The 26,286-nt window shown below is 42.4% G+C and overlaps 1 protein-coding gene across 3 annotated transcripts in view; it reads right to left on the bottom strand.

Moving 5' to 3' along the window:
• Iws1 (interacts with SUPT6H, CTD assembly factor 1) overlaps positions 1 to 14,720 on the bottom strand; it is a 28,347-nt gene extending 13,627 nt beyond the window's left edge. Inside the window, exons 1-7 of one of the 3 annotated variants that reach the window (XM_051202305.1) lie at positions 14,380 to 14,714; positions 12,270 to 12,385; positions 5,925 to 6,348; positions 5,370 to 5,846; positions 1,865 to 2,057; positions 1,015 to 1,072; positions 519 to 616 (exon numbers count right to left, since the gene is read on the bottom strand). In XM_051202305.1, coding sequence (XP_051058262.1) covers positions 519 to 616; positions 1,015 to 1,072; positions 1,865 to 2,057; positions 5,370 to 5,846; positions 5,925 to 6,348; positions 12,270 to 12,385; positions 14,380 to 14,413 — 1,400 coding nt within the window. In that variant the 5' untranslated portion in view covers positions 14,414 to 14,714. Of the gene's footprint in view, positions 1 to 518; positions 617 to 1,014; positions 1,073 to 1,864; positions 2,058 to 5,369; positions 6,349 to 12,269; positions 12,386 to 14,379 lie in introns of all 3 variants that reach the window. The other 2 variants (XM_051202304.1, XM_051202303.1) reach the window with 2 other exon arrangements.
• Positions 14,721 to 26,286: the final 11,566 nt, after the last annotated feature.

The raw sequence follows: 26,286 nt of genomic DNA, 5'->3' as shown, positions 1-26,286 counted from the left end.
AAAAATAGCACCCAAATTTTACTTCTTAGTTCTTGCACATCACTCGAGGAGTATCTACATTTCTTAAAGCATAATCTTTAAAACTGTGGATTACATTGATAGATTTTCCTATGCTGAACCATCCCTGCATCTCAGTGGTTATCACCCCATTCTTAACGTCACTTTTTTCTGAACATAGTTCACAACTATTTTAACAAAAGTAGAGTATAATTAAAAAACATTTTGGTATTGACTTTAAATTTATTTCCCCTGCCACCCAAAACAAACTTTTCTCCCTCAAAGTTTTTTTATATTAGATTATTTTCCAGTAATTTATCTATAAAAATAAATTTAAAATGTCATATGATCTATAAGACACCTGAGCACAGAGCAAGTAACAGCAAACAACTATCAGTAAACTAAGGTGACAGGAAGAGAAAAAGGAACATCCTCTTCCAAGTCTGGGGCCCAATGAGAACCAGGCAAGCCCAACAGTCTCTACCTTCACCTTTCTCAAAAATCAACAACAAAACACTCACTGCTTTCCTCTCTTTATGTTATCATCGGAATCGGAATCTTCTGCCTCTTTTAGCTGGGTTTCGCTCTTCTCTTCCTCCAAATCTTCTTGGTTAAAACCCTAAAGGCACAGTGAGGTAGCCCAGTTATCATAACCACCTTACAGATTTCCTTCTGCAAACAACTCCTGATTTCTCACATTATAAGTAATATATCCACAAAGGACAATACTGAACAGGTATCAAGAAGTGTAGCAAAAGCTCCCTGCTTAGCCACTAGTGTATGGAGTCTGCTTCATCCAGAAAAGCTCATAATCATGTGAGCACTTTCATGCTTTAGTGTCTCCTTTTATTATACATATGTCAGCATACCATTCAGAAGGTAGGAGATACTGTCTTGCACTTTCCAAATTCTATAACCTAAAATACTTTTATCCTTTGTAAGGCTTTCTATTATTTTACTGTAAGTATTAGAGAACTGTTACCAAAGAAATGAAAAAATTGCATCATTAAAACTTACTGTAAATTCCTCTTCCTCTTCATCGCCAGATTCTCCAAATATATCTGCAATAAGATTTCTAGAAAACCAAATATGAAACCACTCATCAGCATTCTTATATGTGCATATATATCATTTTTTACAAACAAAGTATTATTTATGGGTGGTAAAATATGCAGACCTTAGGCATAAAGTTCAACAGGCTTTAACAAACATATACACTCATATAACCAGTGCCCTAATCGAAGAAGCCTATTTCCCTAGAAATTTCCTCAGCATTTTCTCACGCAGAACTCAACCTGCAGGTGAGTGCAATTTGTTTTATTTCAAACACTCTACTGACTGATCCACATCCTCAGCCCCTCACAACCCTTTTAAATGAGCCCTTCATCGCTAAGACCCCAAGGTAATATGATCATGAACTTTGCCAGCTTTTAAATGTTACCTAAATGGAGCCATAACATACTCCTTTCTTATTTTTTATTTTTGGATTTTTTGAGACAGGGTTTCTCTATGTAGCTTTGTAGACCAGGCTGGCCTCAAAAACAGAGACCCATCTGCCTCTGCCTCCCAAGTGCTAGGATTATAGGCGTGCACCACCACTGCCCACACGGCTAACATACTCCTTTTGATCTCCTCCAGCCTCCAGTCAGCATATTATTTGAGACCTACTCCTGTTTTTGTGTGTGTAGTAATATTGTAGCATTGACCCTAACCCTGAGACCCACTTGGGTTTTTGTGTGTGTAGTAAGTAACACTTCAGCATGAAGTCCTAAAGGCAAAGCCATGCAGGTAGGTAGCTGAGGCTTTGCACCTCATAAAGTCCCTCTTTACTACTTAAGAACCCTGGAAACCCCATGTTCTCACTTACTCTTCTTCGTTGCCTGATTCACTATCACTCCCAAATAGATCCTTCTCTTCATTCTTCTTTACAGACAATTCTTCTTTTCCTACTTCTTCTTCACTGTCAGATGCTGCTGTCTTCTCTCTTTTGCTTGACTTGTCTGATACAACATCACTATCAGAGTCGTCAGCATCAGAGACAACTCGACTCTTCTTTGCCACTGTTAGAAAATACAATCACTTGTGTTATTTTGTTATGTAATACTAAGTGTAATGGGCTGTGAAAATGTGAGCACTGGGGAAAAAAAAATCGAATAGCTAACACATGAATTAGAAAAAAAAGTTCCCAAATAACTGGTGTAGCTTAGCAGTAGAGCACTTGCCTAGCAAGCACAAGGCCCTGGGGTTCTATTCTCAGCATCAAAAACATAAATAAGCACACTGATAGTCATTGTACGCATTTTCTGCTACTTTACCTAGGAAGGAGTGACTAAATAATAAAGACAGCATCTTTTGGGGGAACAGAGAAAATTCAGTACAGTCTGCTGGGCAGAAGAGACATCTTTCCTATGCTGTGCAGCCTTCAATCTAAACTGCTATTTCCCCATGTTCCTTCTGGTAGTATCAGACTTCTGGGTAAGATGGTGGACCTGAGGCTGATTCTGGGGAAACCAGTGAAGCACAGATTTAATAACAAAAAGCTGACTGTACCTCAACAGGAGAAATAAAGAAAAAGCTTGGGAAGCCCTTGAGGGTAAGAAATGACTCTGGAAGGCACAAGAAGAAAGAAAGAAAGAAAAAACAAAGAACACAGAGCAGCCAGCCAAACACTTCCAAAAAGTAAGCTAGATAGCTAGATGAAAGACAGGTAGTCATACCCTCAGGGCAATCTACAGCTCTTATGAGCCCCCAAATTAGTTGGGGTTTATTAAGACAATGATTCTTCCAGGGAAAAGGAAACCCATGAATCATAGGGCAATAACCAGGTATAATCTCGAGGGAATCTATTGTTAAGAACTGAGCTACCCCAGGGCCTGGAATCAGGAAACCACCACAGTCTGAGAGCTGTTGTGTGGCTTGCTGCCACCCACCCCTGCATGAAGGAAGGCCTAGAGAGGCAGTGCTGGATGTAATGGACTAAAGGGTGCAGACAGCAGAAGGCTGCATTAGGCTAGGAAGTGCATAAGAAAAAAAAAGGGAACAGATCTCATTAATGAGCGTTACCCCAGAGTCTGGTAGCTCTGAGCCAAGGCCAGTGGATAGATCAAAATCTGGAACCATCTACCTGTTGTTCCCTGCTTTTGAGTCTAAGAACTCTGAAATTTCAGGGGTGTACTTGATAGCCACAGCTGCATCTGTTCTATTCAGCAGTGTAATCAGTACTTAGGAAGGTGGCTTGGTAGTGGTGGGGCACGCCTTTAACCTCAGAACTAGGGAGGCAGAGGCAGGTGGATTTGAATTCTGAGTTTAAGGTCAAGCTGATAAAAAGTTTCCAGGATAGCCAGGGCTACACAGAGAAATCCTGTCTCAAAGAACAAAAACGATAGAAAGTTTCAGTGCTGTGGTTGCTTTCTACACTGCCAAGGAAGTTGGGAGCCTTCCCCACTCCAAGCTAAAACAGCCGATCTAGGTGTTAACAGTTTGGGGACTCTAGTGAAGATTCTAAGAATCTGCCTAGTTCACAAAATGTATATAGAATGTAAAATTCAGTGTGGCCAGCCAGTTAAGAGTCTCATCACCAAAATGAAAAACAGAAGACAATTCTAGTAGACATCAGAGACCCAGACAAATCTCAGAACACACAGAGCATAAACTAGGTAAGTTTAACTGATCCTCTCTTGTGCACTCAAGTAGCAATCTCCAATTCTCAAGGAACCATAAAGAAACTATAGTCATATGGCAACATTTTTTTCTTTTTTCATGTAATTTTTTCTCCTACACATGTAAGCTGTAAGCAAGGTTTTTTTTTTTTTTAAATTGTACTGAATTTTTAATCTTGGTTATTCTCTTTTATACATTCATTTAATTTGTTTATGCATTTTTGTTACCATTCTTGAATAATATTCTTTCTTTTCCTTAGTTTCATATTTTTCTGTTTTGTTCCTATGGCTGTCTTTCCTTACTCCATCATTAGTAGTATTTTGGCTTTATCATACTGGCTTTAAAAAAAAAAAATCTTTAAAATTTCTATTCTTACATTTATTTAATTTTACTTTTGAATGTTTTCACTATGGGAGTATTTTGTTTTCTTTTAAATTTTCCCCTAATTTCTTGTTCTTCTGTCTTCCTCTCCAAAATGTCATCAGCTTTCCTCTATTATTCCTCATTTCTCCATTCCTCTCCTTCTCCTGCCTGCCTCTCTTTACCTCACATTTATCTCTACATTTGCCCTAGGTAATGTCTAACTTCACAGCACACTCTACACAGCACAGTAGTTGTGCTATTTCCAGTCCTGCGCCCACTGGTGGATTAGGTGCAATGGCTAACGTTAAGCCTCTTTATAGATCGTGTGTGGTTTGATGATGTCGCTGCTACAGCAGTCTGACTCCTTCTCACTTATTGACACAGGACTGAGCCTTCAAGAGTAGACTGCTCAGTAAAATGACTCCCATCCCCAGACTAAGAAAATATACCCAAACAAATAGGTGCGTAAATCACAACTCAAAAATACAAGAAATGTGAAAAAGCAAGGCCACATGGCTCCTCAACTAACAAAAATCAAAGGTACTGAAGCAGATAAATTTCAAAACTTTTCTGGTAAAAATGACCAATAACCTGAAAGGATACAAAGCAGATAAATTTAATTCATCCCCAGAGAGGTGGTGGTAGTGGGGGGTTTCCTACAAAAATCAATGAGAAATCTGAATGGAAAAAGCAATACAGAAGAAAAAGCAAGAAAACAGATTTTTTTTAAGGTGGGAAAAAATGTTAGAAATAAACTCAAGGAATCAAATAATATTGCCTTAGGTTTCCCCTTTAACAACTGTCATAAAGGAATGTATTTTTTTTTTTCAAAAATGACAAGCTACATAAAAAGGTATTAAGTAAAAAATATTAGTGTGAACATGGAGTTAGCAAAGACTAACACTGCAGAGTTAAGGTCCTCCAAACCCTCCTGGATGTGGGTACTCAACAATGCTGAACACTGAACAAAGAGAAGGACTTCCGAGGCTCAGTTCCTGTCTGAGTGAAAGTGAATTAGCAGTCACAGAGAACCCTAGCCAAAGAGAAATATTTCCTTCAGTGGAGGAGCCACTGGTAAGGTACATGACTTCTGTAAAGTAAACCTAATAAAACTCATTTGGTTACAAAAACCAAAATATCCATAAAAACAAGAAGGTATGGGGGAGAGGTGAGAGTTAAGACAGGGTAAGGAAGCATGATTAAAATATATTATGTACTTGTATGTGAAAGGCCATGATGAAATGAACTTTACAATTAGTAAATGCTAATAAAATATACCACAAAAGGACCAATATTTCAGTTACAAATATAGACAATAAGGAAAGCTATAGCCCAATATAACTCCTTACATGCTTTGTCTTCGTCTTCACTATCAGAAAGCACAGCAGCCTTCCGCTTTACTACTTTCTCCTCGTCCCCCTCCTTCTCTTCATCTTCATCACTATCCATTTTCTGCCTTTTTGGTTCTTCCTCCTCACTATCAGAGCTGTGGAGTCTTTTTCTGTCTGTATGGCCCTCTGACTCATTCTGCATTTCCAAATCTTCCCTCTTATTCTCTCCATCACTATCATCTGACTCTGGTTTGTCTTTGTGTCTGGAGGCATCCTCAGCTTCTGAATCACTAGCAGGTCCTTTCTGAGGCTCCTCACTTTCCGAGTCACTGACTCGAGGTTTGGGGAGCTCCTCACTTTCCGAGTCACTGGCCTGTGGCCTTGGAGGCTCCTCGCTTTCCGAGTCACTAACTCGGGGTTTGGGGAGCTCCTCACTTTCCGAGTCACTGGCCTGTGGCCTTGGAGGCTCCTCGCTTTCCGAGTCACTGACTCGAGGTTTGGGGAGCTCCTCGCTTTCCGAGTCACTAGCCTGTGGCCTTGGAGGCTCCTCACTTTCCGAGTCACTGATTCGAGGTTTGGGGAGCTCCTCACTTTCTGAATCACTTATTCGAGGTTTGGGAGGCTCCTCAGTTTCTGAGTCACTGGCCTGGGGCCTTGGGGGATCCTCACTGTCAGACTCGCTGCCCTGAGGCTGCAGAGTGTCCTCAGCATCAGAGTCACTGGCAGCTCGCTTTCTAATCTCTTCCTTTTCTGAGTCACTTGCATGCCCATTAAGAAGCTCTTCATTTTCAGAGTCGCTCCCATGCTGGTTGACATCTTCATTTTCAGAATCACTGGCAGGAGACTCTGCATGTTCCTCAGATTCAGAGTCACTATCCTTTGTCCTGTGAAGTTCCTCACTCTCAGAGTCACTGGCATTAAGTTTGTAGGGCTCATCCTCAGAGTCTGTTCCATTCTGTCTCTTATTCAAGTCATCTTCTCTGTCACTAGTTTCATTCTGAAAACATAGAGAAAATTAGCAAGGTAACCTTAAAAATTTTCAGCAATTTTTTAAAATGTAGGGATATGGGCATATTAAAGAAGATTTTTTTCCATCTTATATCAATAAAGAAACATCACTTTAAACTAAGGCCAGTCTGTGAAATGGATTGCCATAGTATGGCCCCCCCAAAGAGAAGTATACCAAATCTGTAAAGCATACTCCTACATGTAGAGGCCTTTATTTTTTAAAAACAGAGCTTTAATGCCTCATGTAATTCTAATTACCCAAAGAAATATAAGCAAACACACTACCAAGTTTTTCACAAAGGTATAAACAATCCTAAGTTTAATAAAATTGGTATTGTTTTAAGGAAAAAAACCTTTAACATAAAAATTGTGCTCCCAGAATTTGGGAGGCAGAGGTAGGTACATCTCTGGTCCTTAGATCGAGTTTCAGGACAATTCCATAATTCAAATAGTCAAACAGCATATATTCATTCATGCTGTTTCATGAATCTCAACAAACAAAAAAAGCAGTTACTATTTCCAAAGTACCCATTAAAAGCCAGTATTACGTTTGGCTGTTTCCTGTTGGCTGGCTCACTTTTCATAACAAGTACTTCTCAAGCCGAGAAAACAGGCTTCTACTTATAACAGAGGATGTGCTGTATAGCACTCAGGAGGCTAAGGCACAAGGGATGAGAGTTTGAGGACAGCTGTGCTATAAAGTAAAAACCCTGTGTCCAAAAAAAAAAAAAAAAAAAAAAAAAAAAAGAGAGAGAGAGGAAAAAATTAAGGGTAGGAGATGAGAAGGAATGGTATACATATGGGGAGGGATAACTAATACTAAAATCTTTTTGAAAAAATCATATGGAAACATACTACTGTAGAAGCTTCCTAAAATATATACACATATAAAGAATAGTTAAAATGAACTAGTATACAACAACGTGACCCAACTAGACTCTGTGGTGATATATCATTTATGATTTATTAAAGCCACTGAAGATCAAAATAGCAAAGTAGCCATACTAGTGAGCTATCGAAGTCAGGCAGTGGTGGCAGACACCTTTAATTTCAGGACTCAGGCGACAAAGGAACATGGATCTCTCTGAGTTCAAGGCCACCCAATGCTACACAAGACTGAATCAGTCTCAAAAAGTAACAAAGCTCAAGCCTTTGATCCCAGCACTTGGGATCACACGCCTTTAATTCCAGCACTAGGGATGTGGAGACAAGAACTGAAAGCTTTTACCTGAGGATTCTTAGAGATAGGATTGTCATTTCAACTTGGTAGAAGTAAGATCTACTGGCTTGGCTGCTTTGCTTCTCTGATCTTCAGCTAGAAGCCTGAACCCCAATATCTGTCTCTGGGTCTTTTATTATTCCTGTTACAAGATACCACATGCTAACAAATAAAAAAGCCAGTACCAAAAACAGGATTTCTTTTTGAATTACTGGCTAGCAGAGTCCTAGTGATATGCCCCTCATTATTATAGGTTATTGTCAATACTATTGGCCACCCTCCAGAACATGATGGTGAGATCCACATACTTGAGCCACAGAACAAGGGAAAATCCACTTAGTACTCAAATGGTTGCTTTCATCACTACTGGCTAGCTTTCACAGTAATGAATGTGCTGCACCACTACCAGAGGAGTAAAGAAAGCATCCAGCTGTGAACCCTGCTACCTACAATAATGACCCACCTGGCAAGATATGTCCACCAGTGCAGTAGGGGCACAAATGCTACAGGAGTAACTACCTACTTTTCTAAATTTAAGGCCTGCTCCATGAGATCGAATACATACCTGTCAACAAGACCAAGAGCCTGTGGCTAGGTAGACATATTATAGACCAAGGTTAGGAAAACCTACTACTATTATTCTGATAAAAGAACATAGGAATAGAATGATTCTTAATGACCTATTGCACATCATTTAACCCTTCTAGTAATAGATGAAAAACAACATAGGTCAATAGGTAGAGAATAAAAGATTTTGTTTGGAGTGCTGAGCCCTAAATTGGATATCTGTACTCCTTTCCCCTCAAGGCTCAGGAATCTAAGCTGAAGCGGGGATAGAAAGAGCCATATGTGGTAGATGACTTCAAGGAAACTTTTCCAGACAACAGGGCAAAGGCACATATGAACTTCTGATCCTACCCCCTGAAAGTTGGGGTTACAATCATGCACAACTACATTGAGTTTACACAGTACTAGGTACTGTACTCAGGAGCATATAACATTCTAGGCAAGCACTCTATCAGTTGAGCTTGCCCCAGCCCAAATGTCATCTTTTTAACAAGTAAAAAATTCCCATTTAGAACTGTTAAAAAAAAAAAAAAAAACTGAGCACTTTGCGAATCTTAGGAAGCTTTAGAGATGTCTGATCTCTAGCTTTTTCTGTAATCATTCACACTGCAGTTATAAATAACTATTGGATATCTATCATAACCATCTTGTTCATTTCAGCAGTCAAATAGCAATCATGCTCTTAGAGACTAGAGTCATAACACTTAACAGAAATAACTGACTTTCATTTATGAGCCTTAGCCTTTAAATGTTGAGCCATCTCTCAGCCTTAATTGACATTCTTAAAGTGAAAAGAAAACAACTGTAAAGCAATGATTTGTAATGTAAGGGGAAAGGAGGGAAAAGATGAGGGGAGTCTTTATTAAATATCACAATTCTACCAATATGATGTAAACTCCCAGATAGAAATGCAATGTTTTTTAAAAATTCAATTTTTATCAGCTGATCGGTAGTGGCACACATCTTTAATCCTAGCACTCGGGAGGCAGAGGCAGGCAGATCTCTTGAGTTTGAGGCCAACCTGGTCTACAGGCGTGAGTTCCAAGACAGCCAGGGCTACACAGAGATAACCCTTCGCACAAAACAAAACAAAAACTTGGCAGCCATAAAGCTTGGCAAAAATACTCCTCCCATGTAGCCTTTTCCATCTTTCGCTCTACAAAGAAAGATTTTGTGCAATGTAATGTGAAAGTTAAGAACAGAGACTTAAGAGTCACATAACAGCCTGGGAAACCATAGCCCTGCCATTGTACATTGTATGACCTAGGGAAACATTCTCAGTGCCTCAAAGCCTCCATCTACAATGTGATAGTCAGAAACAGCAATTATACTTTAAATAGCTGCTCTGAAGATTAAATGCATTTAATGGTGCTAATAACAAAACCTTACTAGTTGTAATTATTAATTATAAAATCTTTCAAGACACATCCTGTGACAGTAGAGCTAGCCATTCCTTTTCCATAACCCCCCACAGCATCTTCTATTTCTACATCGCCAAAAACATGAGACTACCTATTTTCTAATTTAAACACTTTATATGTGTGAGTACTTTGCCTGTGTGTGTTGTGTGTTGTGTGTGCAACCACAAGTGTGCCTGGTGCCTGCAAAGCCAGAAGAGGCTATCAGAGCAACAAGTACTCTAAATCACTGAGCTAACTTTCTAGATAGACACCCGTTTTTACAACATTTTATAGATTTTATGGAATAGTACTTGTACAAAATTCCACACAAAGGGGATCAGTGAGTGGTTAATGGGTTCAATTCCTAGCACCCACATCGTGGCTCACAACTGTCTATAACTCCAATTTCAGGAGATCTGATGCTCTCTTATGGTCTCTACGGGCACTACATGCATGTAGTGCAAAATACTCATACACAAAAAATAAAAAAATTCGTCTTTAAGTTTGGTGATGGCACAAAGCTTATTCCCAGCACCTGGGAAAAGGCAGATGGATCTCAATGATTTAAGAACACTCTGATCTACAAAGTAAGTTCCAGGCTAGCAATACAGTGAGACTCTGTCTCAAATACAAAGTTCACTCAAACTTCCTAGGGAGCACACAATTTGAAAATATTCTGGGTTTTTCAGAAAACTATTAAGACCAAGTCTACAAGATACAAGAGTTTCAAATAGCAGTTACTACCCTGGGTCATCATTCACATCTCAGAATTGGCCAGTGAAAGCTAAATGACCTTCAGCCAGGACTATCCAGGCCCCTTCCCCTCAATCAGGCAGAAAGTAAACCTCAGGCTATTTTCACAGAATCCTGTGCCCACTTCATGGTGTGGTCAGACCAATCTGGTCACCACTAAGTAAATCCCAAGATTAGTTGATAACTGCTGCTACTAATAAGCACTTCTCAATTTGCAAACTTAAAGGAAAGGAAGGTTTTGGGCCCACACTGAATGGGGAAAGGCACAGGAGCATTAATGACACTAGACACTATTTCTGCCACATGTTTGCAGAGATCATTTTGAATATGGAAAGGTCTTGAGAACCAGAAAAAGGAGTAGAAACAAAGTCAAACAAGGTCTTCTAAAAGGCACTAAACTTTGCTGACTTCCACTGAAAACAGTGGGAATCCAATTTAAAATCTCTGGAAAAAATCCCCAGAGCAAAAAGAAAATGAAACTTCTAAATTCACCAAGAAGCCAGAGCCTGCAATACCTGAAACCAAGATCACATCACTCTCCTTCCGATCTCAAAGATGATTAACACAGAGATCCTATTCAAGACCAATCACAAACTCAGGCCCTACTACCCCCCATACACAGTGAGGCAGTTTTCTTTCTAGAGGAAGCAAGATATCCTACCTTAAGATTAATCTGTGGAGGCTAAATCCTGGGTGAATGCATTCCAGATCAGGGGTGTCCTCTTCTCTCCCATCCTTAATCAAAGGTCATACCTTGGGCACAACATTTAGAAAATACCAGGGGGCTCTTATCACTCTTCCCTCACCCCTGCCTCTTGCCAAGAGCTCAGCTTCTGTAGCTGTGATATCAATATTTTCCCACCACTAGTTCCAGAGCCCTGGAGAAAACATGGGCTTAAACTAATCACCCCGATCAAGCCCCAAAGAAATGGACTTCATATATAACCAGATTTGAGGCAACTGTGGCAGAAGGCACTTGGGAAGAGATTCCAGACACAGGCTACACTATAGGCCAGTTAGTTTGCTGGACAGTATCAGGGACTACAGCTAGGAAGAGGGGCTAGAGAGATGGCTCAGCAGATAAGAAAACAGGCTGCTCTACCAAAGGACCTGGGTTTGACTGGCTCAGAACTCCAATTCCCAGGGATCTGGTGCGAATTTATGGCTCTGCAGGTACCAGGAATGCATCTGGTACACAGGCACACATGCAGGCAAAACACACATGAATAATAAAAAGACAGCTAGGAGTAGTCACTCTAGGATCACACAGTTCGTAGAAACTATTCAGTTCTCAATTCCAAATAGCCAGAATTTAGTGGAAGAGGATGCTAGGGGCCAGCCACCCAGTAACACAGCCAGCCAGAGTATGAAAGAAAGATGTACAAACAGAAAAAGGTAAAAAACCCAGAGGCAAGTTAAGAAAAGGTAGATAGAAATAAGCCAAGCTAAAGCCAGGGATTTATAAATAACAAGTCTCCATGTATTTATTTGGGAGCTAGGTGGCAGGCCCCCAAAGAATAAAGAGTAAGAGTGGAAAAACAAAACAAGCAAAATCAAAACAAAAGAACCCCCCCACAACTACAACAGAGCAAACAAGACTAATTCCTGTCATAAACTTTAATAAATTATATATCCCCTGACTCTTACTGCCTCAAGTAGTATTTCTGACTGCAAATGCTTACTGCCCTTGCCAGATATTATTTAGGGATGGTGACGCCTACTACTAGATCATACTTTGAATAAACAGGCATAGTGAAATCTGCCTAGTATTTAAAATCTGACCCAAAAGAACTTTTTCCCTGTGCTCATCCATGACCAGACCATCCCTATTCATTTTAAAACAATCTTCTAGTAATTTATATCCTTTTACTTTCAGAGGTAAAAGACTAAAGGCTGTGACAAGGCCTAAAACTGCTAAATAAAACAGGCGCCATAGAAAAGTAAGGAAAAGCCTCCTCAGAAAGGCTGTACCTCTGAATGCTGGTCTATACTTCCAGTGTCGGATCCGGAGGGCTGATCGTTTACATCATCCTCACCATCTGACCCCGAATCCCGCTCGTCCTGGACTGGAGTAGCACCACCATCATCTGCTTAAAGGAAACAAAACCCCCTTAGAGTGTAAAATGGATGGTATCTGTAGTAATGTTTATGATTACAATTAAAATGAAATCTACAGTTGAGATGAACATACCTAGTACAAGAGTCAAAAGTTACTACTATCAAAGAAGCACAGCTAATAACAAATGTTCTGAAGAAACAATAGAAGACTCATATAAATACCAACTATTACCGTGCAATGTGGCACATAGAGCAGTGAAAATATTCCACACACGCAAAGCCTAAACCACTAAATGCCAAGTCAAAATCCTGGAACTTGCTCTGTAGACCAGGCTGGTCTCAAACTCACAAGAGAGCCACCTGCCTCTGCCTCCCGAGTGCTGGGGCTAAAGGCGTGCACCACCAATGCCCAGCTAATTTTATAAAATGAATAGAAAATATGAACTGTCACCTAACCTTAACTAACACCTTAAAAATACAAAAAAATTATCCTTGAGAGGTATTTAAGATATTGAAAAACATGACTTGATTAGCAGCTTAAGAACTAAGTAAACAAATACAAATTAAATGAAACAGTCAACTACAAGAAAACCAAAACAGTAATATAAAAATTGATGACTTCCATACTAATGAGATATTCTATTCACCTAAAGAATAGTTTAAAGTTGGGCATGGCACACACCTTTAATCCCAGTGCTCAGGAGGGGGAGGCAGAGGCAGGCAGGCGAATCTCTGTGCGTTTGAGGTCAACCTGGTCTACAGAGCAAGTTCCAGGACAGCCAAGGCTACACAGAGAAAACCTGTCTTGAAAAACAAACAAAAAACAGACGTAAAAATAATTAAAATTTAAAAACGGCTAAATTCACACCTTTAATCCTAGCATTGGGGAGATGGAGACAGGCTGATCGTTGAGGATTTCAGACCAGCCTGATCTACAAAGTGGGTTTCAGACCAGCCAGGACTTGAGACTGTGTCAAAAAACCAAAACAAAACCAAAACTAACCAAACAGCTAAAAGAATGGTGTGTTAGGGAATTGCTATGCTTTTGCTACCACTATTTTTCTTGTAACATAGCCTACGAACCATATTACATGGAATTTTAACTTAATTTCAAAATACCAATGAATTGAAAAATATTTTTTGAAAACATGAAAAGATATTTTAAGCAAAACAGCAGTGAAGATGACGGGCGGTGGTGGCACACGCCTTTAGTCCCAGCACTCGGGAGGCTGAGGCAGGCGGATCTCTATGAGTTCGAGACCAGCCTGGCCTACAAGGGCAAGTTCCAGGACAGGCTCCAAAGCCACAGAGAAACCCTGTCTCAAAAAACCAAACCACACCAAAACAAAACCAGCAGTGGAGGTTCAGGACAACAGAGTCTTGTCATCACTGTTCAGTCATTAGCAATTGAAGCCAAAATAGAAAACAGCTTAATGCTTAGCCATCTATTACAGTACGTTTGATACAACAAATCCAAAAGAAATCGATCCAAAAGAAATCGGCACACAGCTGTTTTACCCAGCCAAGCCCTTGCCTTGTTCATCTTCACATCTCATGTGCCTAGCATAGTGGAGCCGACTTAGGAGAGAAGGCACGGATGTCACTCGAAAACTCCTTTGCTTTAAAATGCAAATGTAAACTTAAAAGATCCTGCGCTTTCTTCCTGGGCAGCCAGTATTACCGGAGAAATTAAACTAGCCCTAACTGGTAGAGATTAGGAAGGATCCCTGTCCCGCATTCAACAGTTTCTTAGGATCCTGGAAAGACTCAAAACTGCTGACAACTCCCTTAAAAGGGCAGACCCCTTCCCTGGTAGACAGAAGAAGCAACTTGAACAAAACCCCCTCGTGAACCGGGAAGACAGATTCCCTTACGAGTTCCCCCTCGGAGGTTCCAGCTCGCGCCCCGCCTCGCCGGTTCACCTGGAGAGGCACAAGGGGACATTCTACCCCGCGCCCCCCCACCCCTTGCTGGGGCGCGAGGCCAAGCCGCAGCCCGGTCGGTCCTACCCGACCCGACCCACCTGACTGGTCGCCGCTGTAGTACTCCGAGTCCATGGCGGGCGGGCTCTCGGCGGGGAGTGTCCGCGCCACGCGCCGCCCCCGTCGCGTCCTTCCTGGCGAGTGACCTCCCTCGGCGGCGTAGCGCCCCTGGCCCGTCCGAGAGTCCGGAGAGGTCGGCAGCGACGGGCGCAGACGCCTCGACCTGGAAACCCCAGCTATCAAAAAGGGCCGTACCTCACAGGCCCGCAAAGTGAAGACCCGCACGCAACTTCCCAGAAGCACCTCTGGGGCCAAAATGGCGCCGGCCCACGACCCTCAACGAATCGCAGTGCGCAGGCGCCGTCACCCTCCCGTCGGCCAATCAGAAGGTGCTCTGGTAGTATGACGCCATAGCACCGTCGGGAAGGAGACTGCTGGGAGAAAAGAGTGGTAGCGCGAAGTTCGGCTTCGGTTAAATACCGACCTCTGGCCTGATTTGGTCCGTTTCCAGTAGGAGTAATATTACCGGCTTGGTTCTGTGTTCGAGCTTACTTCAAGGAACATTTGAGTTTCTGCGAAAAATGAAAATCCGCTAAAATTACATTTTAACATTGGCCGGTTCTAATTCCCGCTCTTAGTTTAGAAAGTAGCGCATTGTTCTCTGGGACTTGTAGTTCAAAGGTTAGGGAGCGCTGATAAATTACTATATGGAGCTCTCAGAAGCCTCTTGCCGTTGCAGATCTCCAAGAAAGTAAAAAATTAGACAAAAGAAAGTAATAAAATACGGTGATTGGTACTAATGAATCGTTTTATTTGCTTTCTTTACAAAATAACCAAATTACAACTTAAAAAACTGTGTGGTCAACAAGTATAGATCTTTGTCTTAAGAGCTCCTTGATAGCCGGGCGGTGGTATCACATGCCTTTAATTGCAGCACTGGGGAGGCAGAGGCAGGCAGATCTCTGAGTTCCAGGCCAGCCTGGTCTACAGAGTGAAATCCATGACAGCCAGGGCTACACAGAGAACTGTGGGTGCTAAGAGGTGTGGAACTTCCAGGCAGGGTATATTAAAAAAAAAAAAAAAAAAAAAAAAAAAACCAAAAGAATGAGGTGGGGGTGTGGGGTGATCACTGCAGTGAATTCTGGGCTGCTGCCTGACTGGGTGGAGGTTGGGAGGCCAATCAGAATTTAAAAAGAAGGAGCTGAAAGATGGTAAGGTCTCTTGGAAATAGGAAAAGCAGTCACCCATCCAGACAGAGTGTCGGTTAGAACTAAGCCATATTTGTGTCTTTGTACCCGGAGCGGTGTGTGAAGTCGGTTTGCCAGTGTGTGGCAGGTTGTGGGAAAGGGTGGTATGAGGTTAGACTGGGAGTCAGTACACAAGCAGATGTCTCATGTCTGGGAGAACTGCTGGAGTTTTCCTTCTGCAGGACTGGGAAGTACGCAGTGAGGAATGTGTGCACAGGGTCTGATTAGCTGAGCGGAATAGCGAACATAAACAGCTAAGAATCTCTGGTGTGAGAGGGGGTGGGGCATAACGAATGTGTTACTGTTACAGGGCGTGGGGGGGGGTGGGTTCCTGGTCCTTTTTGTCTCTTGATATCCATGTGTGTGAGAGCAGCGTCCCTGGTCATAAAGAAACAGGTCAATGAACTTAAAAAGAAATTAATGCCTGAGTGAATACCCAGAAAACACAAACATAAGGCTGATGGAAATGGTGAAGACAATCCAGGATTTGAAAATGGAATTCAACAAACAGAAACATCGAATATAACTCAAGCTGAAATTAAGATGAATTGAAAGGCCCAATAACCCAGCTAAAAGCTCAGGCAAAGCCTCAGGATTACAATGAATCAAGCAGAAAACAGAATATCAGGACTTACAAGTAGAGGGCTGTCTTAGGGTTTCTATTGCTGTGACAAAACACCATGACCAAAATGAAAGTTGTGGAGGAAGGGTTTATTTGGGTTACACTTCAACATTGCTGTTCATCACTGAAGGAAGTCAGGACAAGAACTCAAGCAGGGCAGGAACCTGGGAGGCAGGAGCTGATGCAGAAACCATGAAGGGGTGCTGCTTACTGGCTTTCTTACCATGACTTGCTGAACCTGCTTTCTTATAGGACCCAGTACCAGCAGCCCAGAGATGGCACCAACTACCATGGGCCGGGTCCTCCGGCATTGAACACCAATTTGAGAAGATGCCTTACAGCTGTATCTCATCAAGGCATTTCCTCAGCTGAGATTCCTTCCTCTCTGATGACTCTAGCTTGTGTCAAGTTGACACACAAAACCACCCAGTACAAAGGCCTAGAACAAATAAAGAATATGAAGGAAATTATTACTCTAAGTACCACATAAAAAAATCAGAACACAAACAATGCATTTTAAAGTTGTGGAAAAACAAGAATAAAACATAACCCCAGCAGACAGCAGGCAGTAATAAAAATCAGAGCAGAAATTAATGACAGAAAAAAAAAACCAAAAAACAAACCAATTCAAAGAATCAGAGACTCTAAGATCTGGCTCTTTGAGTAGATAAACAAAATCAACAGACTGTTGACCCTACTTATCTAATGAAAGAGAAGACTCAAAAGAACAGAACCAGAAATGAACATGGAAACATTACAACAGAACAAAGTGGACCACTTACATCTGCCTATAACTCCAGATCCAGGGGATACAATGCCCTTAACACAGAAACACATTGGCACACACACCTCTCTCTTCTGATGCTCTGTCACCAGAGCTTTCTAGTTTTCCCCTTCTCCCAGAATAAAGTGCTTTCAGTGCTTATTGTCTTAGCATTCCTGGTTAAATAGCTGATAGCTGAGAGGAAAGTGCATACGTGTCTCTCTTTAGAATGTCATAGTTACAGCCTGGCTGGTGTCGCACGCCTTTAATCCCAGCTCTTGGGAGGCTGAGGCAGGCCTGGTCGGTCTATGGAGCTAGTTCCAGGGCAGGCTCCAAAGCAATACAGAGAAACCCTTGTCTCGGAAACAAAACAAAAACCAACAACAAAAAGGATGTTATAGTTATAAGTCTGTCCCTGTTTTGCCGTAACACGCCTTCATTGCTACTAGCCGTCCACCTCCCAAAGACTCTAGAACAGTGGTTCTCAACCTTCCTAATGCTTCAACCCTTTAATACAGTTTCTTATGTTGTGGTGACCACCCCACCATAAAATTATTTTTGTTGTTACTTCATTTTGCTACTGTCATGAATCATAATATAAATAAGTATTTGTGTTTTCCAATGATCTTGTGGGGTCACGACCCACAGGTTGAGAACTTTTACCCTAGACTCACATAGGAACCAAATCCGATATCAGAGCTCCCAGAACACCTTTAGCATCATTGGCCTCTTGTAAGGATAAAACTACTAAGAGTTCCAAGGACATTTCTTGTGATGATATATTATTTATGACTTAATAAAGCTACTGGAGAACAAAATGCAAAGAACCACAGATAAAGAGTCAGGCAATGGTGATACACAACTTTAATCCCAGCAGCCATACTAGAAAGCCATAAAGGCCAGGCAGTGGTGGCACACACCTTTAATCCCAGAATTCAGGAGACAGAGGCAGGCAGATCTTTGTTAGTTTAAGGCCAGCCTGGGCTACACGAAACTGATCCAGTCTAAAAGAGAAACAGCTCACACGAAAGTGATCCTAGCACTTGGAGTCACATGCCTTTAATCCCAGCACTAAGGAGGTGGAGACAGGACTGAAATGGCTGGGTGGAGAGGAATATAAACCAGGAGACGGGAACTGAGAGGCTGGCAGACTGAGCTGGTGAAAAGCAGTGCAGTCTGCATTGCACTCTGAGGGCTCATGGACACAGGATCACCCATTTGGGTCTGATCTTCAGCTTGAACCCCAATATCTGTCCCTGGGGTTTTATTATTCGTGTCATAATTTCTGGTTTCAGTCAAAGAAGAAACTGGCTACATTTCCCTCCTGTTTTTACCCTAAACTGCCTCTTCAATTTCTACTTCCTGTCCTTATCATCCCTTCACTCTCTGAAGAGGAAACCTTAACTGCCATTGTGGGATTGGGACAGTGACAGGTTTGGCTTCTTACAACTGGACTTGGGGTGTCAGGTGGGGCAGCATCACGGCATCCCTCCAGAGTGCCTATTTAAAAGAACTGAACTACCAGATGCAGGGAGAAAAGGAAGATCTTCGTTGATGTCTAGAAAAGATTTAAAATGTCCAAATCAAAGTTCATTAGAATCTCTCTGTGGGCTCACAGGAGCCCACACATACAGGCTCAGCAGATACACTCTCTTCTCCTAAAAGTGACCAGCGGAAAACATGCATTGGAAATGTAGGATTGGGCCCTGGAGATATGGCTCAGCGGTAAGAGTGCTTGCTATACCAACACAAGGACCCGAGTTCAGATCCCTACTACCCATATAAAACAGCTAGATTTGACTGCATGCATGCCGGTAACCCCCAGCCTTTGTGGGGGATGAAAACCGGAGGATCACTGGAGTTTGCCTAGTTCTAAGTTCAGAGATACTCTATCTCAAGGAAAGGAGATGGAGTAGTGGCTCTCAAACTTCTTAATGCTGTGACTGTTAATACCGTTTCTTACGTTGTGGTGACCCCAACCATAAAATTATTTCCATTGATACTTCATAACTGTAATTGTGTTACTGTTATGACCCATGATGTGCTTTCTGATGGCCTATGGTGACCCCTGTGAAAAGGCTGTTAGATGCCTAAAGGGGTTGTGACCGAAAGTTGAGAACTGCTAAGTGGAGAATGGTAAAGTTGTCTGACCTTTGAATATGCATACCTGTATATGCATGTATACACACACACACACACACACACACACACACATAATTTTTTAATTAAAAATATACAAAACTAACTTTGTTCTTTGGTGGTTCTTTTGCTTGTTTGTATTAAGGAAGTCTCAGTATACAGCCCCTGTTGGCCTGGAATTCACTATATAGACCAGTCTAGTCTCAAATTCATAGAGATCCACCTGCTTTTATCTTGAGTGCAGTGGTTAAAGGTATGATCCGTTAGGCTGGCTGCTGATGGTTCTTATTTATGAACTGAGCAAGGATGGTTTCAGGAAGAGTACACAGTCACTTGATGTAACCAAGAGTTCAGTTTACTCAAGTGGCTGAACTCACAGCCTTAAGCAGGACATGCATCAACAGAAAACAAATCAGCTAATATTCACACTAACAGTCATTATGTAATAAGAGCAATACAGAAACAAAGAGAATTTCTAACCTCCTCCAGCTAAGCTATACAAAACAGTTAACAGATCTTAGAACTGCTAGAGGCTATACATTTGTCTAAGCAATTAGTCATCATTAAAATCCCAGAACATCCTAAACCAGCCCTGAAGAAGTAAAGATCGTAACTGGGCTGATGAAGCAGGAAAAGGAGCCACACCATATAAAACTACCAAGAACTGAGGATGACAATAGAGACAGTTTGCAGCAGTTCAGCGCTCCATCTCCCTTAGCTGATAACGTGGAGAAACTGGATGCCCTAAGTGAACACAAGATTGCTTTTCAATAGCCTCATGGGACACTATGAGCTGCTGAACATGTCAGAGAGCTGCAGGCTCCAAATTTTAAGGATTAGCTGGGCAGACCTAGCAACTGTGGAGAGAGCCCAAAGTTTTGGGCCTCACTCTGGGAGTGCAAAGCTTGGCGAGATGGAACAAGCCATCAGCCTTCTGTCAGGCTCAGTTTCCCCACATGGCAAATATGGGGTATGTGTTCAAGTAGAAAGTTCTAATCCTCGTAGCTGACTTTTTAAGTCCAGAGAAATCAGATCTTTAATGCTGACCCCGACTCTTGTACAGAACCACTAGGTGGCCCTGTATGAGCAGAAATAGACCAAGCCCCCCCTTCCTAAGATTGTTGGTCTGTGTGCTTTTACTCAGTGCCAGTGAGAAGAATCTTTTGTAGCTGCTTAAGTGGGAGGATGTCTCAGAAATGTTGGTCAGTGTAAAACCAGGCTTAGAATATTATAGCCCTGACACAGACCTCTGTCCTAGTCCATGCCCACTCAAATTTTACATGTCAACTTGATTTAGGAATCCCTAGCACCCTGATAGGGCGTTATTTGAGTGTGCCTTCTGGAGAACATTACTATATGGGCTGGAGTGGTCTAAGAGGGGAATATTTGTCATCGATGTGGGTGAGCTCCATCAAATTGTCCAGAGATTCAGAAAGAATAAATGAAGGCGAACTGATCTGATCTGTAAAATCTGGGACAGAAATTTTCTGCTGCCTTAAACATTGGACCTCCAGGCTGTTCAGCCTTAGGCTCTTAAGATTTGCATCAAGAATCCTTAAATTTCCCAGAGTTTTGAGGCCTCTGGATGTGGACTGGGCCACCTTTTAAGTATCTCAGGGTCTCTAGTTGGCAGATGGGTTGAGACATCAACTTCTTAAATTATTTTAAATTGTATGTAGGAATGTTTTGCCTGCATGCATGTCTGTTCACCACATGTGTGCCTGTTGCCTATGGAGGACAGAAGGGGGCATCAGATCCCTGGGAACTGAAGTCACAGGTGGTTGTTAGCTGTCACGTGGGTGCTGGGAATCAAACCTGGGTCCTCTGCAAGAGCAGTCAATGTTTTTAACTCATGAGGCATTACTCCAACCCCTCATCAGCTTCTGTGCTTATATGATCTAATTCTCCTGGCAAATCCTATATTATAGCAAAACTGATGAGCTCTTACCCAAACTAACCAAAAGAAAGCAAATGAAATTCGAGATGAAAGAGGACATTATAACAGATAATATTTAAATTCAGAGGATCATTAAGGAATATTTTAAAAAGTTCGTATTCCAATATGTTTGAAATCTACAAAAATGAACAAATTTCTAGATGCATATGACCTACCAAAATTAAATCAGGAGGATATAAATAACATAAGTAGAGTATAACAAGCAATGACATTAAGACTAAAGATGACCTTGAACTTCTGATAATCTCCCAAGTGCTAGAACTAAAGGTGTGCATCATCGTGTTTATTCAGTGCTGGGTACTGGAGCCGGGCCTCATGCCCGCCAGGCAAGCAGGCTGCCAACTGTGCACGGGAGGTGAGCTACCTGTCCTATAGTTACATTGTTGTGTGTGTGTCAAAACCATAAGTTTCAGTTTAATGGCCTGCCATTAAAAGTTTACTTCTTGCTCTTGTCAATAACATTGGCTTCACTAACAGGGTGAAAATGGTGCTTGGCTTTCTGTGATGCAGTGGTCCTCAACCTTCCTAATGCTGTGACCCTTTAATACAGTGCTTCATGTTATGGTGGCCCCAGCTATAAAATTATTTTGTTGCTACTTCATTATTGTGATTTGTTACCATTATGAATTGTAGTGTAAATATCAGATATAGAGGATATCTGCTATGTGACCCTGCTAAAAGGTTGTTCCACTCCCAAAGGGGTCACAAGAACAGGTTGAGAAACACTGCTATAATTAGTCAGAGGTTTCATTTCTTTCCAATGGCTCTGCTATTCGCAAAGGGGAATTTGTCCCTTCTACTGTATGCTAACACATCAAGGAAGGGAGGAAGGGCACAGGTTGGCACAGGGTTTAAATGAAGCTGCTGTGGCTTCCATCTGGTTGGTCCCCTCTGAAAGTAATGTTTAATTGTGATCCATACTGTGGCAGAGTTGGGAATTAGGTCTATATAAGAATTGTTAAAAGAGCAAGGCCAAGTCAGGACACTTCCCTCAGTCTGTGCTCCCTGCTGATCCGAAGGACCTTCCACCTTTGCCCTACCATCGCCGTGGATGCCCTTTTCTTCTAGCATGCCTTTCATCGGAACGCAGACCACAGCGTCGATGAGCACGTCAACAAAGGAGACTTCAAAACATATAAAGTACAAGTTTGAGAACAAGAAACAATTCCTCACCTGGGGTGGGGCAGTTGGACAGGTCCACCTATTAGCTGTTGGCCTGGAGTTAGGGGCTCAACCTGAGGCTGTCTCGCTATACCTCATGGATAGCCTATAGCTATTGGTGAGCTATGGCTCCACCCCACAGACTCTTAGTTTCTGCTTGATTAAAGTTATCAGCAGATATATGTAAATTGCTTGTGATTTTTTTTTAAAGGCATGTCTAGGTGCTAGATAGACCTCTCTGTGGTTAAGAGCACCGTGTAGGCATGAGGGCCAGAGTTTGGCCCCACATAAAAAGCTGGGTGTGGTGGCACAAACCTGTAACCTCAGCAGGGTGGGGGATGGGACAGGACAGGACCTGAGGGGATAGAAGGATTGTTGGAGCTTGCTGGCTGTCAGCCCAGCTCCAGGTCTCAAGGGAATAACGCGGAGAGAGATAGAGCAGGGTACTGGATGGTCTCCTCTGGCCTTCACACCTGCTTTCCCATGAGCGTGTGCCAACACCACACACACACACACACACACACACACACACACACACACACAGGGACCCTCATGAATTATGGTTCATCTCTTCCAATGCTTGCTTTTACTTTCACTTTCTGCCATGCTTTGAAGCTCCTGCCAAATGTCATCATTATGACCTTGAAATTCGAAGACTCCAGAACTGTCAGTCAAGACCAGATTCTTTCCTTTCTGAATTCGGTGACAGAAAACAGAGCAGAGGGAAGAGCACTGCCTAAATATGCTCCATGCCTGCTCCTTGGCATGAATGAGTCTGAGAAGAGAATTATAGCTGTAGACCAGGAGGAACTGGAAATTGATCTTTGTATACAGCAAGTGCTCCAGGAAGGGGTAGGAAATCTATACCAGGGTTTGGTGACAACTCAATGTCAGTGCTTACCTAACAAGTACAAAGTCTTATTAGATTCCACTCCTACTACCACAGATGACTATGGCGACAAATAAATTAATTAATTAGTTACATGTAATCAAATATCTCTTAGCAACAAGCCATGAGCACATCAGTGACATTTGCCTCATGTGTTGAGTTTTCACACAACCAAGCTTGAGTACTCTCTCCCAAGTCTTTCCGGCTCTTTGGGGCAATAAGATCAGAAGCTGGAACATAGCTTTGTTGAGTGCTTTCTGCCTGGGTGTAAGAGTCTGAGTTCAGATCCCCAGCACCTGTGGCAGTGCTGGGGAGATGGAGGTGGAGGGGTCTGTGTAGAGAAGAACGTGATTCTTCCACACTGAGTACCTCTCCCCCACTTCCTGTTGTCCTGGATGGCCCTCTGAGTGGGCACCTCAGAGGCTTTGTGATACTAAACCACCATTAGCAAAGGGTCCTTTCACCCTGAGAATGCTATCTGGATCATCAGGACTTTTGTTTCCATGTCCATCCGTTCTAGAAGAGCTACTGGTCTAGAAAGATAAGTACTGCGTGTGAGTATTTCAAAGTCCTCTAGGAAGCATGGATGATCCCCACCATTCTTGTGCCTTCCCGTCTTGATGAACTTCCTACCTCCTAAGGCAGCCAAGGGCAGGGTTCACATTCCAGGAAGACATTTGCCTGGCCCTATTGACCCCCTCCTTATCCTAGCCTTTATTGCACCTATGACCCATACATGGTTCCCAACTAGGTGTGCCTCTGTCACTCCATAGACATTTGGCAATCATGTCTGGAGACATTGTGACTTGTCATCACTGGGTATGGCACACTAGTGGGTGTATTAGTTACTTTTCTTATTTCTGAGACAAAATAACCCAATAAAAAACTTGACATTATATTTTAGAGATTTTCATAGAAGAATATGATGGTCAATATTCATTGTCAACTTGACTGGATATATTGAACAACTTAGACAAACTTCTGGACATGTCTATGGGGGAATTTGTTGTTTGCTTTTTGTTTTTTGTTTTTCAAGACAGGGTTTCTCTATATAGCCCTGGATGTCCTAGAACTCACTCTATAGATCAGGCTGGCCTTGAACACAAGGGTGAGGGATTTATTTTTAAATCCCAGTTGGAGGATGCAGTCCCTCATAGTTGGAAACCAATGGCAGCAGAGCACGAGATAGCTAGTCATACTGTACCTTCAGCCAAGAAGCTGGTGCTCATCTTGTCTTTTCCCTTTTAGGAAGTCCGAGGCCCCATGACGTAGAATGGTCCTGCCTACATCAAGGGTGTGATTTCTCACCTCTACTAATCATCTACAACTCCCTTACAGACAGACATGCCCGAGGTTTGTCTCCCAAGTAACTAGATCCAGTCAAGTTGATAATCAATGTTAAATACCACAGTCTCTTCTGAAAGCCTCTGAAATATGATGTCTCAGGCTGGACGATATTGTGAATAAGGAAAAACAGGCTGAAGAGATGTTTATTTAGGGAGAAATAACTTACAACAGAGACAGATGAACACCAGCAGGTTCCTGCTCCCAAGGATGCCAACGGATGCTCTCTGTCCCTGTCCAGCAAGCAAGAGGGTGCTCTGGAGCCCCTTCCCCAGACCTAGTTCCTCCAGGTCACATCTGCCCCTGTCCCCATCCCCAATGGGCGTGGTCAGTGCCTCAAGTTCAGACAGAGTGAATATCTCACTACAGGACCTGGTGGTACATACTTGTAGCCTTGGGAGTCTAAGACAGGAGGATTTAAGTTCAAAGCCAGACAGAGCTACAGAGTTAGTTCAAGGCAGATTCTAGGCAACTTAGTGAGATCCTGTTTCAAAACCATAAGTTTGTTTGTCTGGATTAATTTACTAAAACAGCAAGAAAGAAGAGGAGGAAGAGGTTGGAGGAGAATGTCTTATCCATCAGGGTAGGTGGGAGAAGATGGAGTCAGGATTCAGTGGGGTTGGCACATTGTAACCCAATGCAATAAACACTGGGTATGGCATCAGACTTTGGGCCATAGTTTATTCCTGTACCTTTGGTCATATGACTTGAGCAAGGTTTTCAGTTTTTGACCGTAGCTCTCTTACTATGACAAAACAACCTTCACAATAAACAACCTTCATGAGTAGAGTTTTGAAGAGGATTGAAAGAGACCCTGTTGCAAAGAGGCTAGCATAAAGAACACACTTGTTACCCGGACGCTGCAAAACACTGCGAAGAGTAGCTGTGTTATTGTACAGAGTTAGTGGATACTATTATAAGCCAGATAGGAAGGTGAGGGAGGCTGTGTGCTTGGACGGTAGAGCTGAGATGGGCTCCTCACTGTGCTGTGGATCGTCATTGGATAGTTTGCCCCATAGCCATCTTCCAACTCATCTCAGAAATATCTATTTAAAATCTAGCAGAATATGGGGCTGAGGAGATGGTCCAGTCAGTAAAGTGTCTGTTTTGCAAACATGAGGATCCATAGCACCCACATACAAAGTTGGCTGCAGCATGCACCTGTACTCCCAGCACTAGGAAGGCAGAGATGAAACGATGCCTGGGGCTTTCAGTGAGAGTCTGTTTCAAAGATAAAGTAGAGATGCAGCTGATGAGGTGACAGCACCCAGAGTAAAGTGCTTGCCATGCAGTTGTAAGGATCTGAGTTTGAATCTCTAGAACTCGTATAAGAGCTGGCCACAGTAGCACTGATTTGTAATCTGTCAGCACTCGTACAAGATGGGAGAATCCCCGGAAGCTCATGAGCCAACCGGGAGCATGTCTCAAAGGGTGGAAGGAAGAACAGACACTCAAGCTTGTCCTCCGATTTCCACACGTGCCCTGTGACATGCACACACCCACTCTTACGAGCATACATGTGCTCCCACAGCCACAAGCATATCATACAAACAAAGGTTTTTTAAATAAAAAGAATAATGCGAAGACGTGATTGAGGATTGGCCTCCAGGCAAACACATACGTGCACCCACACACATGGACATATAACACTAAAATAACAAAAACTAAAGGTTAATGTAACACTTGACTCACTGGCAGAATTTTTGAAATAGCACTAGGTTGGGAGGGAGCCAACTTGGTTACCAGGCTGACCCAGAAGGACCTGCCCTACATGTCCCTTCCCTTTTCTTGATTTACAAAGCTTGGGGTTCTTGAAACATAGTCCC

This window comes from Phodopus roborovskii, unplaced genomic scaffold (genome assembly GCF_943737965.1).
Source record: "Phodopus roborovskii unplaced genomic scaffold, PHOROB, whole genome shotgun sequence".
Taxonomy (NCBI): domain Eukaryota; kingdom Metazoa; phylum Chordata; class Mammalia; order Rodentia; family Cricetidae; genus Phodopus; species Phodopus roborovskii.
Note: the sequence above shows the minus strand (reverse complement) of the source record. Positions and strands in the feature narration are given on the sequence as shown.